The sequence below is a fragment of the Medicago sativa genome, chromosome 3 (assembly GCF_051527215.1).
Source record: "Medicago sativa cultivar Bolivia chromosome 3, Bolivia_mono, whole genome shotgun sequence".
Classification (NCBI taxonomy): Eukaryota; Viridiplantae; Streptophyta; class Magnoliopsida; order Fabales; family Fabaceae; genus Medicago; species Medicago sativa.
This window is the reverse complement of record NC_140751.1, coordinates 14,654,843-14,673,174: the sequence shown is the minus strand read 5'-3', so window position 1 is coordinate 14,673,174 and position 18,332 is coordinate 14,654,843. Positions and strand designations below refer to the sequence as shown.

Sequence of the window (18,332 nt, the reverse complement as noted above, 5' to 3'; positions counted from 1 at the left end):
CATCATTCTCCTCCACACGAAACTTCATAGATATTTTGTTGTGTTTCTTCTAAGTCTTTCATTGCAACTCTCAAGTTTAATTTGTTTTTAGATCTCACAGTTTTTGCATTTGTTGCAGTATTAACCCCAATCCATATATTTTGGTCCAATAATGATGAGTTGTTCACAATCTTTCGATTAATCTTTTTGAAGAACTAAATAGTCGACAGAAATTAACATCGAGAAGAATCAATCTAAAATTTTAAGAAGGGTATACTCCAAGATTTTAAACAACCAACACCATAAGAACAATCCAAGTGAGTTGACTTTCTCTTTCAAAGTATACACATTTGTTACTTACTACTTCCTCTTTTCTTGGTACTGAAATTCCATATTTGACATATAAGAGTATTTTATATTTGACGTATTTTATATTGCATCTAAATCTTTCTCTAATCTTTTTATACTCTCTCACAATTTCTCTTTCCTTGGCAGATCTCAGTTTGATTTATTCCGACAAAGATTCTCAATTTGTTTTGGCACACTTTTCAGGTAATCTCTACCTTTGTTAACAAAAGTTAATCTTTCAGATTATGTTATGATGTCCTATTGTCCTTCCCTCAACAAGTGACAAAATTGTTAAAAGAAAAATGTTCGAAAATGAGTATTACTTTCGATTTTGATGTCATACTTTATTCATTATTATTTTTCAATTGTATTTTCTAATTAATTAATATGAGTGTGTTTGTTTCAAGTTATATTTGTTGATTCTTGGGAATAAAATGATAGAAATATATATGCTTATGTTTGTTACAAGTTTACTAAATTTTATTCCCGTGTATAAAATGTTCCTAGGAATAAAAAAAATTTATAAAGAAAAGAATGAGAATAAATGTAACACCCATACTAAATGTATCTAGAATATTTAGCATGTGCGTTAAACTTAGTATTGGATACATTAAAATTACAATAAATAAAAATTTCTCCAAATAAATTATAGAATTACTTGTCTTATACATCTGAAAGAGTATCAATGACGTTTACAAAATACATGCAATGACAAGTAAACATAATTTTCCAGCTTCTTCTGCTACTTCATCACCAAATGTTCAGCGTGCGCACCACCTGCGAATCTGAAATAAAATAAAAGGGATTGAGGTGAGACATGATGTCTCAGTGAGTTCCACCTATCCTAGATTGTAGGCAATCACAGGGAACCTAGGATCGCCATCTGTCTCTAAACTTAACCCATTCCGGGTTTATACTGTTCTATCATGCATAACTGAGCGATCGGGGATAACTAGGATCGCTATCTGAATTACTAATATAATTCTAATACTAATGACAAAATCATAAACATAATCATAATGTCTGTCATATTATGTTAGAAATGTTAGCGTTGAACAAACAATATTATCTGAGTTGATTTTACGGAATAAACCCAGGTGGAGTAACCCCGGAATTTATTCCACTCTGACCGGTATTAATTTCCAACTGGCGGGAACCCAACTGACGGGGATACCGGACTCCTCTTATTGTCATGGGGTCATCCTTACGGATAGTGCCCGTTCCAACTGGCGGGAACCTTTCGTATCCAACTGGCGGGAATAGCGAAAGCCATGACTTATAAATTATTTAATATTATAAACTGAACTGATTCTCTGATAACTGAGTTAATCCTCAACTCCACTACTGACGGGGAGTTAGAGAGGAATAACTTATCTTAACTGATTTTCTTATAATGTAAACATCCTGAAACTGATAATAAAGACGTAGTGATTCTGTCTTTATTCTGAAATTAATTCTGATACTAACCTATTTAGGTTCTAGGCATATCGTTGTCATACGCCATTCCTAAAAGGATATAAAATTTTCCCCATATCCTGATAAATTAAATCCGACTAATTAAGCCGAACTTTCATACTTAGAATTCTTTACTTTCCAATGATTGGAAATCTACCCATGAATAATTTGTTTCAATGGCTATTTTACTCTAAATATTCCTTTACACAAATAAATATACACTATGGTAGTGTATGGTTAGAGGATATGCATAATACAATTTCGGCTACATATTCGGCAATAATGAGAATTGGAGTCTTAGCCAAGCTAAAGCATTATATTACCTTAAAAGTGTAATTTATATTAGCTAAGAGTCGAAATAAAGTAATAAAATCAAACAATTCTCACTTTACGTAACGCCGAAATTGCATATTTATTCATTCTCACGTAAAACTTATCATAATATTTTTCCTCTAACTTCTACATTACCATAATCATATTTATCAATATAAAAGTTATTTTAGAGTACTCTAGCAAGGGTATAAATCTTAATCATATTGTCACTAAATTATGTACTAATGTACTAAATCATACTCTATTATTCTAAAGGCATAATTTAACTACCCAAATGGAAGTTTTCTAACTAAAGGAACTCACTGTGAATCACTCCCGGAAATTGCAACGCTGCTTATCCACAATCTACAGCTTTTGCTATCTCCAAAACTCCATAATCACTTTTCCAAAATAGCTTATGCCTTGGCTTATAGGTCTTTCCCTTTCCGAAACAACTCAACTGACTTGTGACATATTCTTACTTAATCAACCAGCATACAAGAAAAATTCTATTTCAGTCCCTGCACCAGAAGTTTGCCGTTTGGCTATTTAAGCACTTCTAAAATAGCTTAATTATCATTTAAGCACTTTTAACATTACTAAAACAGCTTATCATTTTTCCATTACTCATATGACAATTAAACATATCTCTCATAAGCTGTTCTTCAGAAAATAACACTTGAAACAACTTAACTTCCAACTTAAGCTATTCTTCAACGACTTAACTAGCAACTTATAACTTCTATCACATAAATTTCGACCCAACCTTTAACACAGCAATTCCAACATGTATTATTAGCCCTATGAACCACTTATACAGTAGTTTGAACTCACAACTTAGTCATTTAAGGCATTTTGCTCAAAACAGCTTAACTGACAGCTTATGACCTCTAAACAATTCAATTTCAATTCAAATTTTCCAGAACCAAAGCATTACATGTATAGACAGCTCCTGTTCCATTTCTACTGCAATACTAACATGTTAACTTCAAAAATCAGTTATGGAAGTTATTGGAACAACTTATGGCTTTTAGCTTCTAGCTTTCTACCTTTCCATTCCAAACAGCAACAACAGAAAAATAGCTACTACTAACAGCCCAAAATACAGAGTTATATCAGAATCCAAAGGCAATAACAGCTTATGCTTATAATTACTCAACATAACTTAAATTTCTTCTCAAAATAAGCACTTTTACCTCACTTTTAGCTTGATTTTGCAAGAACCCAAAATCTGAATTTTGAAGAAGAGGCACAACCAGGGCAAGGTAGGAGAAGGACTGAGCTTGTTAAATAAGCTAGAGGCTTCAAGAATCAATATTGTGTGATTGTTTTGTTGAATTTTTGGAAGAAAATAAAGAAGAGAGAACTTGAGAGTGAGAGGGAGAGAGAGGTCGGTTGTGAGGGTGAGGGAAAAGGGAAGAAACCAGATTTTTTTGGGGAAAAGAAGGATGTAGAAAGTGTGGAAAATTCTAATGGTTTTGTCTTATATACTCATTTTAATAAAAATGACCATTTTGCCCTTTTTACACTCTTCTTCAAACTAAATATCCGATTAAATGTCCTAAAAGTTTTAAGCGGCAAATTCCATTCTCAATAGTCCGTTGGAATAATATGATTCGGTCCTGAAAAGTCTTATGCACAATTACCATTTAGTCATTCTCTTAAATTTTTCAATGATAAAATAACTGATACTGAATTTTTCATGCGGGGTATTACAATAAAGTTCTCATGGAGATGAGAATAAATTTATAAGTAGTTACCTATTATAATCCTGGTTCCTAGAAATATTCTAAAGTTAACAAAACATATTTTTTCTAAATACCTTAGAATAAAATTCTCATCTTTATATTTCAAAGAATGTTATTCCTAGTAATAAATTTGGTAAACTTGAAACAAACACATATCTCTAAAATCTCTATTGTCTACTTAATAATTTATTTAATCATTTGATAAAATTAAGGTTAAATATGTTTTTTTGTCCTTACATTTTGCGCCTCTTTGAAGAATAGTCCCTACATTTCATTAAATGTTTTTAAAATCCTCACATTTTATCTCCGTTATCAAAATTAGTCTCTGCTGTTAATTCTTTTACGGAATGTTGATGTGTAGTTAGTGGGTCCCAATTATATTAGGATTAAATATGTTTTTGGTACATACATTTTGCGTGACTTTGAAGAATAATCCTTACATTTTGCGTGACTTTAAAAGCATTTATTAAAATGTAAGGAATATTCTTTAAAATCACGCAAAATGTAGGGACCAAAAACATATTTAACCCTAAAATAATTGGGACCCACTAACTGCCACATCATCATTCCGTTAGAGAATTAACAGCAGGGACTAATTTTGATAACGACGATAAAATGTGAGGATTTTAAAAACATTTAATGAAATGTAGTGAATATTCTTCAAAGGGGCGCAAAATGTAACGACTAAAAACATATTTAACCCTAAAATTAATATGGCAAACTTACTATTTTCTTTCTTTTATTTAGTCTTTATTACATGTCCGTGTTTCATATATATAGATAAGCAAGTGTGCCACTCATTATTAGAGAGATGTGTTTGGCCAAAAAAAATTAAAATTTATAAAATTTGCCTAAAATTTATGACAATGAAATTTTTTATTACTTCATCCAAACAAAAGTATTGAGAAATGAAAGTAATTTAATTAAATCATTTATATTGTCTAAAATTCTAAATTCTTTAAAAAATTTCCATTGCCTCATCCAAACAGACTAAGTTGGAGTATTGTTTATGTATTTAACTTGTATTTTTGAGATTTTTTTTTTGTACCGTAAACAATTTCTTCGGAGTACTTATTAACAAGACTCTTTGTCCAAACACATTTTTTCAAATGAGACGTAAATGTTAATAATTTCAAAATTCTTCATTGTTATAATTTTTAAAATTTTGCATTTTGGTCCTCAAATTTTTCAAATTTTTTAATTTGACCCCAATAAATTTCCTAAAAATTGCAAATTCGCCCTTCAAAATTTTCAAAAATTATAATTTGACCCCTCAAATGTTTGAAATTTACAAATCAACTCTTAATTTCAATTTTCAAATTTAGCACCTAAAAATTAAAATTTATAAAAATTGCACTAAAATGATGATAATGAATTTTTTTATTACTCCATCCAAACAAAAGTATTGAGAAATGAAAGTAATTTAATTGAATCATTTAAATTGTCCAGAATTCTAATTTCTTTAAAATTTCTCACTTACCTCATTCAAACACACTCTTAATGTTCAAGCCACTAGAAAAAAGCGATTTTTTTTTTTAAAGTTTAATTAAACAACCTAAATCAAAACCAGAGAGAATCAAATTCCTACGATAATACAATTACATATTTATTTCAGCCCCCATTAAACTAACCTTGTCGATTAACTTACACTTATACACTCACCATATGTTCACATTTCATTACACCTAGAGCCAATTACAAAGAAACTCAATTTATCTTGTCATGTTTTTCTAAAGAAATGTTATTTGAACAACTATTTTGTGACAACTTTTATATTATCTATTTCATATTTACATGATATTATCCTCTCCCTTTTTTTTTCCTCTCTCTAATGTTATTAACCAATAAAAAAAGAGAAAATAAAAATTATCACAAAAATTATCATAGATTAGTTGTGCAAGTTACTCTTTTTTTTTCTATGCAAGTCCTCCCACTCTATAATCAAATTCTCCACACTCTTAAATTTACTCTCCTCTCTTACGCGACTCTTTTTTTTTTTGACGTTAAAGACGATTTCACTAATGAAAGTCTGGCAATAAATCAAATGCCAAGACTGCAGAAATACAAGGCGGAGTTTCTTCGATCCATATGAAATCTAAATTCCTAAGAGCATATTTAGCTAAATAATGAGCAGCTTGGTTGGCTTCACGCCTAACATGCAAAAAATTTAAACTACGAAAACTACCTCTTACGCGACTCTTCTTCTCCCAACAAAGCAATCATTTTTTTTTTGTCTCCTTATTATTACTCCTTTAATATTTAAAATTCACATTTTTACTTCAATATCATCTAATTTTTGTGTACAGGTGCATTCTCTCGCAATCATTATTTAAAAGTTTTTTTTTTTTTTGTGAAAGGAATCATTATTTAAAAGTTAGAATTTTTGTTTTAATCAATCTTATTTTTGGTTGCGAGTTTTATTTTTGTTTGGTGTCCTATTCACACAAAAAAAAGTTTTAGATATTTAATTAGTTTTTTTTTGTTGACAAAAGATATTTAATTAGTTTTATTAGCAAAATAAATCAAGCATTATCCAAAAAATATCACAAAAAATTGGCTGTAATGTTTTCTAGCATTCACCAAAGAAATTTTTTGAATCTCTCAATGTGTCCAATATATTTTGAATAGTATTACCTCTGTTAGAATAAATATTTGGAAAAAAACATCTTTAAGCGACCAACAACTTAAGACGAATCCGTCTTTGAGGTCCCCTCCCCATCATTTCTACGTCCATGTCCCTGTTTAGGAATAGGGTTCGCCGTCTGCCTCTCTCTGTGTAAGCTACCGTTCATGGTTTTCCTCCCTAGCCTGCGCCTGTTAGCCATATCTACACAACATATAAACTGAAATAAAAATCAATCAAAAACTCAACCAATCATTTCATTTCATTTCCTAAAAAAAAAAAAAAAAAACAATCATTTCATTAAACACTTGGAGAACAAAATATATAATCTTAATTCATTGTGTTATTTCAAGTTTTAAACTACCACATTGAATTTAAACCTAGTATGAACAACATTCACAATGCAAATATGTGATCATTTACTACAAAAAAAAAAACAAAATTTTCATAAACGCTAAACACTGGAACATTACAAATTCAAACAAAAAAAAATCTAACATGTAAAACATAAAATGTCAATGCTAAGGGATTATAAATACTTATTTGTTATTTGAGTGACGTGTTTCTTAAATGTGAAGAAATTGGATAAGTTTGGTTTGAGGGAGTTTGGAGGGATTTGAGTTTGTTTTGGTGTTTTGTAACTAATGGGAGTTGTTGTTGTTCTTGAATAAGACCAAAATGCAACAACAATTAAACTGTGATAGTGGCCGAGAAAGAAAAAAAATAGAAGCCTCGATGATATCTATTAAAAAAACGTCGATGATATATTTAATCCTAAATAAATAAAATCAGAATTGTATTTGATAATATATCTAAACGATAGACAAAGACAATGATTATTTATTTTTATTTGTTTTACAAAGGCACTGATTATTTTTAAAATTTAAAAATATATTTGAGATTCCTTCAAAAAAAAAAATATTTGAGATATTAATATAGAAACCTGAATTAATATAGTCACATGATTTCATGACCAAATTTTCTGTATTATTTTTTTTATTTATGATATTTCTTTCAAAACAATGAAGTACTAAAGGCATAACATTAAAGCCAACAGTAAATGATATCATCTGAGTTGTATCAAGTCAAGATTGTGCATCACACTCATATCTCAAATGTTTTCTGTGTTACAGAAAAGTCATGGCTGAGATGATTGTTGAGGCATTTCTTGGATCTTTTGCCGACGTGGTTCTTGAGAGGTTGGCTTCAAGTAATTTCATAGATTACTTTCGTAGAGTCAAACTTGAGACATTGGTGGACAAACTTGAGTCTATACTCAATTCTATCAACCAAGTGCTGGATGATGCAGAAAAGAAGCAGTACGTGAATCCAGACGTGAAGACGTGGCTTGGTGATGTTAAGCATTCTATGTATGAGGCTGACCAACTATTAGATGAGATTGCTACTGATGCACCACTCAAGAAGCTGAAGGCCGAATCTCAACCTTCTTCTGGCAATATTTTCAACTTCATTCCAACTTTTACTAATCCATTTGAATCTAGGATCAAAGAATTGATAAAGAGCCTAGATTCTCTTGCTCAGAAGATTGATATGCTGGAATTGAATAAAGGAACTTGTGCTCGTAATGAAGTTGGATTCAATTCGAAACCTTCAGAAAGATCACAAACTACATCTTTGGTGAATGAATCTCTCATATATGGTAGAGATGGTTATAAGGAGGACATAATCAACTATTTACTTGAAGACAATGACAATGACAACCTGGTATCAGTAACCAGCATAGTTGGTTTGGGTGGGATGGGAAAGACTACTCTTGCTCAACTTGTGTACAATGACCCCAAGATACAAGAGAGGTTTGAACTTAAAGCTTGGGTTTATGTATCCCAGAATTTTGATGTTATTGGACTCACCAAATCAATTCTTAGCAAATTTCATGCTCCAGCAATCAGTGACGACTTGGATCTACTCCAACGAGAACTACAAAAAATATTAACAGGCAAGAAATATCTACTTGTTGTGGATGATGTTTGGCACAAGAAGGAGGAAGATTGGGAGCAGTTACTTCTTCCATTTAATCATGGATCTTCTGGAAGTAAGATTATTGTCACAACACGTGACAAAGAGTTAGTGTATGTCCTGAAATCCACCAAATTAATTGATTTACAACAATTGGACGAAAGCGACTGCTGGAGTTTATTTGTGACACATGCTTTTCATGGCGAGAGTGTGTATGAACATCCAAATCTTGAATCAATTGGCAGGGAAATAGTGAACAAGTGTGGAGGGTTGCCTTTAGCTATAAAAACATTGGGCCAACTCTTGCGAAAAAAATTCTCTCAACATGAATGGATTAAGTTATTGGAGACTGATATGTGGCATTTATCAGACGCGGAAAATAATATTAATCCAGTACTGAGACTGAGTTACCATAATCTCCCTTCCAATCGGAAGCATTGTTTTTCGTATTGCTCTATATTTCCCAAAGGTTATAAGTTTGACAAAGGTGGATTAATCAAGTATTGGATGGCAGAAGGTTTACTCAAATGTTGCAGATCAGAGAAAACTGAAGAAGAGTTGGGTAATGAAATTTTCAATGATCTCGAGTCAATTTCATTTTTCCAACAATCTAATTCAATGTTTGGTTCTTATGAGGACTGCTTTTTAATGCATGATCTTGTCAATGATTTAGCAAAATCAGTGTCAGGTGAATTTTGTATGCAAATAGAAGGTGCTAAGGTGGAAGGTATCCTTCAAAGGGCGCGACATGTTTGGTGCTCTCTTCAATTCAATTGTGATGATAAATTACTACAGCCAATTTTTGAGCTTAAGGGTCTACGTAGTCTGATACTACAAGGCTGGTTTGGTGTGTCGATAAGCAAAAATGTGCAACGTGATCTGTTTTCAGGACTTCAATTTCTGCGGATGTTAAAAATTAGAGATTGTGGTCTCTCAGAGCTAGTTGATGAGATAAGCAATTTAAAGCTTTTGCGTTATCTAGACCTTTCTCACACTAATATTACAAGGTTACCTGATTCTATTTGTATGTTGTGTAATTTGCAAACACTCTTATTGCAAGGCCGTGGTTATTTGACAGAGCTCCCTTCAAATTTCTCAAAACTCGTCAATTTACGTCATCTTGAACTTCCTTATGAAAGCCTTTTTTACCCAAGTTTTAAATTTCCTAGTATAAAGAAGATGCCAAAGCATATAGGAAATCTAACCAATCTTCAGGCCTTGACTTATTTTAATGTGGAAGAGCAAAATGAGTCTGATCTTAAGGAGTTGGGGAAACTAAACCATCTTCATGGAAAAATTCTTATTAAAGGGTTGGGTAATGTGATTCATCCTGAAGATGCTGCGACAGCCAATTTAAAAGATAAGAAGCATTTAGAAGAATTAGATTTGACGTTTAATGGTTCAAGAAAAGAGGATGGCTCAATAGTTGAATGCAATGTATCTGTCTTTGAGGCTCTTCAACCAAACAGCAACTTGAAGAAGCTCACCATCTCAGAATACAATGGCAGTAGCTTTCCAAATTGGCTAAGTGGTTTTCATTTATCAAACTTAGTATCTCTTAAACTGAAGCATTGTGTACTATGTTCCCATTTACCACTGCTTGGGCAGTTCCCCTCTCTCAAGGAGATTTCTATTTCAAACTGTAACGGAATAAAGATCATTGGCGAAGAGTTTTACAGCAATAGTTCAACAAAAGTTTTGTTCAGGTCCCTTGAAGTTTTGAAATTTGAGAGAATGAAGAATTGGGAGGAATGGTTTTGTCTTGAAGGGTTTCCTTTGCTTAAAGAGCTTACTATAAAATATTGTCCCAAATTAAAAAGAGCCTTGTTGCCTCAACACCTTCCTTCTTTACAAAAACTGGAACTCTATAATTGTGAACAGTTGAAGGTATCAGTTCCCAAGGGTGATAATATCAGACATTTAGAGATAACAGGATGTGATAGCATTTTGGTAAATGTGTTGTCATCCAGCTTGAAAAGGTTTGTTCTTCGAAGAAATCTGTACACTGAGTTCTCCGTGGAGCAAAGTTTAATCAATTTTACCCTCCTTGAAGTGTTGGAATTGGATTTTACTGGCTTTGTGGAATGTCCCTCTTTGGATTTGCGTTGCTATGATTCTCTTCGAAGACTTTCAATAAAAGGATGGGGCTCCTCCTACTTGCCTTTTTCTCTACACTTGTTCACCAGTCTTGTTGCTCTGGATCTCTTCGATTGTTCAGAGCTGGAATCGTTTCCAATGGGTGGTTTGCCTTCCAACTTGATTGAATTTGGAATATATAATTGCCCAAAACTGATTGGTTCGAGAGAGGAGTGGGGTTTGTTCCAACTCAATTCCTTGAAAGAATTCTGTGTTAGTGATTATGAGTTTGAAAACGTGGAGTCCTTCCCAGAGGAGAATCTGCTGCCACCAACTCTTCAGACTCTTAATTTGAAAAATTGTTCAAAGCTAAGAATAATGAACAACAAGGGTTTTCTCCACCTCAAATCTCTCGAAAGACTATTTATTAGCAACTGCCCTAGTCTTGAGAGCTTGCCAGAGAAGGAGACTCTACCCAACTCCCTTGTGAGTTTGTGGATTACATATTGCCCAATAATAAAGGAGAAGTATGAAAAGGAGAGAGGAGAGCCTTGGCATACAATTCGTCGCATCCCTTTTGTGAAGATTGACTTCATTGATCAGAAATGAGATGCTAATCCCCACCGCCACATAGTGCTAGCAAGACCAAGTTATGGCTCCCAGATACAGATACTTTGACTATAGGTGAATATCTGAATCTTTATTTTATTTTTTTACTTTTTTGGTGAATAGTAAAAATCTGAATCACATAGTAGCACCCTTTTTTAATCTCTTTAACGTTAATTAACTGATGCTGAAACTACAAAATTAACATGTTCGAGGTTGTAGTCTTGTAGATAATCACATAGTGCTAGCAAATCCCTTTTTTGGTCTAATCCAAGAGCTGAAATCCAATTAGCCAACAAAAGGGGAATTCCATCTGAGCTTCATCAACCACTGATATGGTGAAAGTGCTCCATAACAGCTAAATTAGCCAAAGTAAAATCAGTGGGTGAGAAGAACTGAAAACAAATGGATCTAGGTGTATGCACAAGTTTAACAATAATTTTTCTATTCTTTTACAATCATTCAGTTGTATTTTTGTTTGTCAACTACACTTCATGATGACATTCAAAACAAATATTAGCAAATTCAGGTCAATACTATTCCAAATTATTACTGTAAAATTAGGTTCATATTGCAAACTATTCTATTTCTATGGACCTACTCTGCTGAAGACTTCAAATATATTTTCAAAATGATCACGTTGTACTTTGGTCAATAAATAATTTGATTTGTGTACTTAGAATTCATTCTATACTGTAGGTTGGCGAATATTCAACCTTTGTTGAAGACCTTGAAGCCAAATTAAGACTCTTCAGGTAATAGTGCAAAGATTACTTTATGTATACAACTAATTATTGTTTTGTAAGATTGTATATTGTGCAAAGATGAACCAACGACCCGTATCCCTTATAACGTACTTCTTATTCTGCAGTGCCATGAATATCTGAAGTTGTAGTTAATTTTTTTGCGTGAACAAAGAAACGAGGAGCAGCAGGACGAAGTTAATATACTCCAAGTGGAAGAAATATGTGTGTGAGAGAGAATAGAATTTTAGGTGATAACAATGCATCAATGTTTCAGCTTCTTGTATTGTTAAAGTGTTAGACATTTCTTGTGACAATGCCATTTCTTGGACATACCTGTTCCACACAGACAAATGTTGAAAATGGCTCAACTGTTATTGTATCTGTTTAGGTGATACAAGTTTACTTCAATAGTAAATTATATTTGCCGATAAAATGTCATTAATATCATGTGTGAGTCAAAGCAGGATCACTTAGTTTGTGTTGTTATGTAGCATTTCAAGGGGTCCTACATAATCACAACAAGCGTGGTATTCCACCAAGTAAACTCAGAAAGAGATAAACCTCTAGAAGCTAGTGTATCTGCACAATGATTTCCTTCCCCGTAAATGTGTGATATAAATAAATTGGGTTAATAGTGTTTTTCACCATTGTAATATAGGTCATTTCTGGTTTTCGCCCCTGTAAGGAAGAGCTTAATTCCAGAATTTCCACGACTTTTCTGGTTTTATGATTTCTACCTCCCCTAAGGAAGAGCTTAATTCTAGGAAAAATGGAATTTCCACGACTTTTATAAAACCCTCTAAATTTGTATCCAGATTTTTAAAAATTAAATTTTTTTCAGAATTTTTTTAATTTTTTTCCAGAAATTTTTTCCAGAATTTATGACCTTTTTTTTATTTTGAAAATTTAATTTTTTTTGTATTTTGAAAATTAAATTCCAGAATTTTTTAAAATCATTTTAATTTTAAAAAAATCTGATTATATTTTCTGATTTTTTTTTCTAATTTTTTAAATTTCGAAAAAATATGTTAATAATTTCAAAAATTAGATTTTTTTCGATTTTTAAATTTTTTGTATAAAAAATATGACTATTTTTCTGTTTTTTAATTTTTGGAAAAAATCTTAATATTTTTTCTGAATTTTTTAAAAATTATTTTTAGATTTTTTAAATTTTTGGAAAAAAACTGAATATTTTTATGATTTTTTTTATTTTTGAAAATTTATTTTCAAATATTTTAAAATTAAAATCTGATGTGGAAATAATAAAAAAATAAAAAATGAAAAAAAATGTCAAATCAGCGCCACGTAAGCAAATTTGCTGAGTTGGACTGGGGATGGGTGTTTTCTGGAAAAAAATAAGTTTTGCAAGGATGCAATCAAACCGAAAATTTTACAGGGGCGAAAACCGGAAATAGCCTATATTACAGGGGTGAAAAACACTATTAACCCTAAATAAATTCATTGTGTTAAGCTTGGCTATGCAGTTGAGCAATTTGTTGCTTAATTGGCAACGAACAATCCGAGGTGACTTAGTAGCCAAGGTACTTAAAGCCACACTCGGTTATGCCGTTTTATATCAAAAGCACACTCCACAACAAGTATAACTCCCAAATCTTGAATCAATTGGCAGGGAAATAGTGGACAAGTGTGGAGGGTTGCCATTAGCTATAAAAACATTGGGCCAACTCTTGCGAAAAAAATTCTCTCAACATGAATGGATTAAGTTATTGGAGACTGATATGTGGCATTTATCAGACGCGGAAAATAATATTAATCCAGTACTGAGACTGAGTTACCATAATCTCCCTTCCAATCGGAAGCATTGTTTTTCGTATTGCTCTATATTTCCCAAAGGTTATAAGTTTGACAAAGGTGGATTAATCAAGTATTGGATGGCAGAAGGTTTACTCAAATGTTGCAGATCAGAGAAAACTGAAGAAGAGTTGGGTAATGAAATTTTCAATGATCTCGAGTCAATTTCATTTTTCCAACAATCTAATTCAATGTTTGGTTCTTATGAGGACTGCTTTTTAATGCATGATCTTGTCAATGATTTAGCAAAATCAGTGTCAGGTGAATTTTGTATGCAAATAGAGGGAGCCAGGGTGGAAAGTAGCCTTAAAAGGACACGTCACATTTGGTGCTCTCTTCAATTAAATTGTGTTGATGAATCACTAGAGCCAATTTGTCAGCTTAAGGGACTACGTAGTCTGATACTACAAGGTGGCAGGGGTGTGTCAATAAGCAAAACTGTGCAACGTGATCTGTTTTCAGGACTTAAATTTCTGCAGATGTTAAAATTTAGACATTGCGGTCTCTCAGAGCTAGTTGATGAGATAAGAAATTTAAAGCTTTTGCGTTATCTAGACCTTTCTTACACAAAGATTACAAGGTTACCTGATTCTATTTGTATGTTGTATAATTTGCAAACACTCTTATTGCAAGCTTGTAGTAATTTGACAGAGCTCCCTTCAAATTTCTCAAAACTCGTCAATTTACGTCATCTTGAACTTTCAAATCGAAGAGATTACCAAGGTCTTAACAATATGGGATATCACCCTAGTATAAAGAAGATGCCAAAGCATATAGGAAATCTAAACAATCTTCAGGCCTTGACTTATTTTATTGTGGAAGAGCAAAATGAGCCTGATCTTAAGGAGTTGGAGAAACTAAACCATCTTCATGGAACAATTCATATTGAAGGGTTGGGTAATGTGATTGATCCTGCAGTTGCTGCGACAGCCAATTTAAAAGATAAGAAGCATTTAGAAGAATTACATTTGATGTTTAATGGTACAAGAAAAGAAATGGATGGCTCAATAGTTGAATGCAATGTATTTGTCTTTGAGGCTCTTCAACCAAATAGCAATTTGAAGAGTCTCACCATCACATACTACAATGGCAGTAGCTTTCCAAATTGGCTAAGTGGTTTTCATTTATCCAACTTAGTATCTCTTAAACTGAAGGATTGTGTACTATGTTCCCATTTACCGATGCTTGGGCAATTCCCCTCTCTCAAGGAGATTTCTATTTCAAACTGTAACGGAATAAAGATCATCGGCGAAGAGTTTTACAACAATAGTACAACAAATGTTCCGTTCAGGTCCCTTGAAGTTTTGAAATTGGTGGATATGATCAATTGGGAGGAATGGTTTTGTCTTGAAGGGTTTCCTTTGCTTAAAGAGCTTACTATAAGAAATTGTCCCAAATTAAAAAGGGCCTTGCTGCCTCAACACCTTCCTTCTTTACAAAAACTGGAACTTTATAATTGTGAACAGTTGAAGGTATCAGTTCCCAAGGGTGATAATATCAGACATTTAGAGATAATAGGATGTGATAGCATTTTGGTAAATGCATTGTCATCCAGCTTGAAAAGGTTTGTCCTTCGTAGAAATCGGTACACTGAGTTCTCCGTGGAGCAAAGTTTAATAAATTTTACCCTCGTTGAAGAGTTGAAATTGGATTTTACTGGCTTTGTAAAATGTACCTCTTTGGATTTACGTTGCTATGATTCTCTTCGCGATCTTTCTATAACAGGATGGTGCTTCTCCTCCTTGTCTTTTTCACTACACTTGTTCACCAAACTTCATTATCTGTATCTGTACGATTGTCCAGAGCTGGAATCGTTTCCAATGGGTGGTTTGCCTTCCAACTTGAGGAAACTGAAAATATTCAATTGCCCAAAACTGATTGGTTCGAGAGAGGAGTGGGGTTTGTTCCAACTCAATTCCTTGTATTCATTTGAAGTTAGTGATGAGTTTGAAAACGTGGAGTCATTCCCAGAGGAGAATCTGCTGCCACCAACTCTTTTGTTTCTTAATTTGAATAATTGTTCAAATCTAAGGAAAATGAACAACAAGGGTTTTCTCCACCTCAAATCTCTCAAATTTCTAGATATTGTCAACTGCCCTAGTCTTGAGCGCTTGCCAGAGAAGGTATACTCTCTTTGGAACTTGGTAATTAGAAATTGTCCATTAATTAAGGAGAAGTATGAAAAGGAGAGAGGAGAGTGTTGGCATACAATTAGTCGCATCCGGAATGTGGAGATTGACGGAATTAGGCAGGAATCCCATTTTTGGTGGTTCTGAAGGTACGAACATATATTCTATTCTTAACCAAACAATTGCATCAATTTATTTTCTTAATTTTATATCACTATTTTCTGACTTCAATTTATTTTCTCAGGCTGAGAGGGATTCTGTGTTTGGAATGGTGTGAGGGTAGTTTGGGAAATGATGATTGTCTTGATTTTGTTAAGATTTATTTATTGGACTGTGATGGTGATTCAATTTCTGCTCAGATTTATCTTCTTCTTCTTCAGGTAAATTTATAGTTTTGAACTTCAACAAAATTAGATGCTGATTAATTAATTCGTAACTGTCATCTTCCCTTATTTTATAATGTGTTTTTCTTCCCAACTTTTAATCATCAGAATATCTATGGATTGTGTTCTATATTTGTGTCCATATCTGAAACTACTTTGGAAATTAGAAACCTTTTTTTTTATCCTAGAGAGTCTTAATTTAATTTTTTAATGTGAGAAATAAGCCAATTTTTTATCCTAGAGAGTCTTAAAGAAGTTATGCATTTGGGAGATTAGGTAGTTATTTGATGTAAACTGACACAATCAGTCTCTATTCAGTAACAAAAATCGAGTTTCAGTTCGAATTCTTACAATTAAAATCAGTTTCCAACAGATAGTCTTCTGAAAACCGGTGCAATAAAAAAACACAAAATGGTTTGATAGAAATCATATAACAGAGCTTTAATTTTCTTTAATATTATTGCATTTAATTGCTTCTAATCCAATCTTGATATTTTTAGGGGATACACTTGTGCCAATAATGATTTCGGCATATGATGACCTCTTATTCAAAATCCTACTGAGTTGTCGAAAGTTGTTACTAATGAGGGCTTCTGTCAAATAAAGTTGTATTAAAAGCTTTATTATATCGCTGATTGAATCATGAAATTTATTTTACTTTGAAAAATGCAGCTGGATGGCATTATAATTATAACCAATGAGACGGCTATGTTTCAAAGTTATCTGCAACTACTTGCAAAGCACAATTCCCCTTTGTTATTCTTCTGACTTTGTGTATCATATTTTTTGAAGTCTTTTCCTTTTGTGTCAGCTCAGAAAACCTGAGACATCCACTTTGTTGCCAAAGGGAATTTTGGTGGATTCAATGGCATCCAACTCAAGAAAAAACCTCTGTTCTCATGGTGGACGGGAGCTTCGATGTTGTTTGGATCACAGTCTACGTGAGTCCCTCCAAACCATTTCATCATCAGTGGCAAGGAGAGATTGCAGCTGAAGAACAAAGTAACTGCAAGAGCTTAACCTGTCTTAACAGCCAAGTTTTCAAAATCAGCATCTTCTGTCTGTTAACCTCCCGGACGTTTATGGAAAATCCAATACCTTTTCACGAGTGCCTGTAATTTTCATGAGGTAAGTTTCAATCATTTATCTCTTGGATGCTTAGCTAATTGCTGTACAGTTTTAAAAAATTCATATGGATCTTTGTATGGATGAAAAATCCTTCAGGTTACGCTTAAAAGAAAGCCTAATCAGAAGTATTTGGATACAATGACATGTTATTGTTTATCATATAGGAACCTATGAACCAAAATGTTGCTACCATATGTTGTAGGTTTGGATGAAGCATACGGATGATGTGATGCTTATGGAAAGATGCCATTTTTGCTTCAAGTTGTCGACAATATGGTTTCAATTTCAAATCACTTTCTGAATTGAAGACTGATGAAAAAAGAACAAATTGAACACTTGCCTAAGTTCTCAAAGTGATAAGAATTGGAGGGTAAAGACTGAGAAATGAGCATAAGGAACAATGGTATCATAGTTTGTTGCGTGATGGTGACTGGGGGTACGGTTGAGGGGTGATGTTGTAGTCTGAATAATAGTTTTATACACAAGTTGGGCATTGTAAACCTTAATCTTTCACTCATAATAAAAAGGAACTGCAGCTGCTCTGCAGTTGGAGACATAGGCGATATTGGTCTAACTTTGTTACCAAACATTATTTGTTCATTATTTACTGTTTCTTTAATCTTTTGATTTTTGAACGTGTTTGCTGTTCTAACATACTTATGGGCAACGTGCCATGTAAACTGTCACATTCCTCTTAAATCTTTTTCTTCGCTCTATTGATCTCTAATTGTCTTGTTGTAATCATCTCTATTCAGTAATACAAATCTTGTTTCAGTAATTTTCTTTAATATTATTGAATTTAATTTCTTCTAACCCAATCTTGATATTTCTTGGCAATAGAACTTAGGGGATAAGATAAACTTGTACAAGCTAATATTGATTTGGAAATTTCACCTCTTATTCTATATCCTACTGAGTTGTCGAAGTTTGTGACTTATGAGGGCTTCTTTCAAATAAAATTGTATTTTGTACCGATTGAATCATGAAATATAGTTTATTTTGAAATATGT

The 18,332-nt window shown here is 32.8% G+C and overlaps 2 protein-coding genes and 1 long non-coding RNA gene across 6 annotated transcripts; 2 read left to right on the top strand and 1 right to left on the bottom strand.

Moving 5' to 3' along the window:
* On the top strand, positions 1 to 12,303 carry LOC146935989 (putative disease resistance RPP13-like protein 1). Its single transcript, XM_085750978.1, has 5 exons — positions 1 to 296; positions 475 to 531; positions 7,599 to 11,202; positions 11,824 to 11,879; positions 11,996 to 12,303. The coding sequence occupies exon 3, from the start codon at positions 7,606 to 7,608 to the stop codon at positions 11,125 to 11,127; it is 3,522 nt and encodes a 1,173-aa protein (XP_085607104.1). The 5' UTR covers positions 1 to 296; positions 475 to 531; positions 7,599 to 7,605; the 3' UTR covers positions 11,128 to 11,202; positions 11,824 to 11,879; positions 11,996 to 12,303.
* LOC146935990 (uncharacterized) lies at positions 944 to 3,553 on the bottom strand. Its single transcript, XR_015030420.1, has 3 exons — positions 3,291 to 3,553; positions 2,419 to 2,615; positions 944 to 1,112 (listed from the first exon to the last, which is right to left on the bottom strand). It is a non-coding gene; the product is annotated as an uncharacterized LOC146935990 (long non-coding RNA).
* Positions 12,304 to 13,478: 1,175 nt separating the features above from the next.
* Positions 13,479 to 18,100, top strand: LOC146935988 (putative disease resistance RPP13-like protein 1). Of its 4 annotated transcripts, none has more exons than XM_085750986.1 (4): positions 13,479 to 15,960; positions 16,056 to 16,191; positions 17,011 to 17,322; positions 17,525 to 18,100. In XM_085750986.1, exon 1 carries the CDS (start codon positions 13,610 to 13,612, stop codon positions 15,956 to 15,958), a length of 2,349 nt encoding a protein of 782 aa, XP_085607112.1. In that variant the 5' UTR covers positions 13,479 to 13,609; the 3' UTR covers positions 15,959 to 15,960; positions 16,056 to 16,191; positions 17,011 to 17,322; positions 17,525 to 18,100. The 4 variants fall into 4 exon arrangements, with proteins under 4 accessions (XP_085607112.1, XP_085607110.1, XP_085607109.1 ...); XM_085750984.1 differs by having other exon boundaries at positions 17,006 to 17,322; positions 17,487 to 18,100; XM_085750983.1 differs by having other exon boundaries at positions 16,987 to 17,322; positions 17,487 to 18,100.
* Positions 18,101 to 18,332: the final 232 nt, after the last annotated feature.

Bases quoted from the DNA above. Each gene is read 5' to 3' on its own strand.
- LOC146935989 (XM_085750978.1), top strand. From the start codon at position 7,606: ATGGCTGAGATGATTGTTGAGGCATTTCTTGGATCTTTTGCCGACGTG.
- LOC146935988 (XM_085750986.1), top strand. From the start codon at position 13,610: ATGTGGCATTTATCAGACGCGGAAAATAATATTAATCCAGTACTGAGA.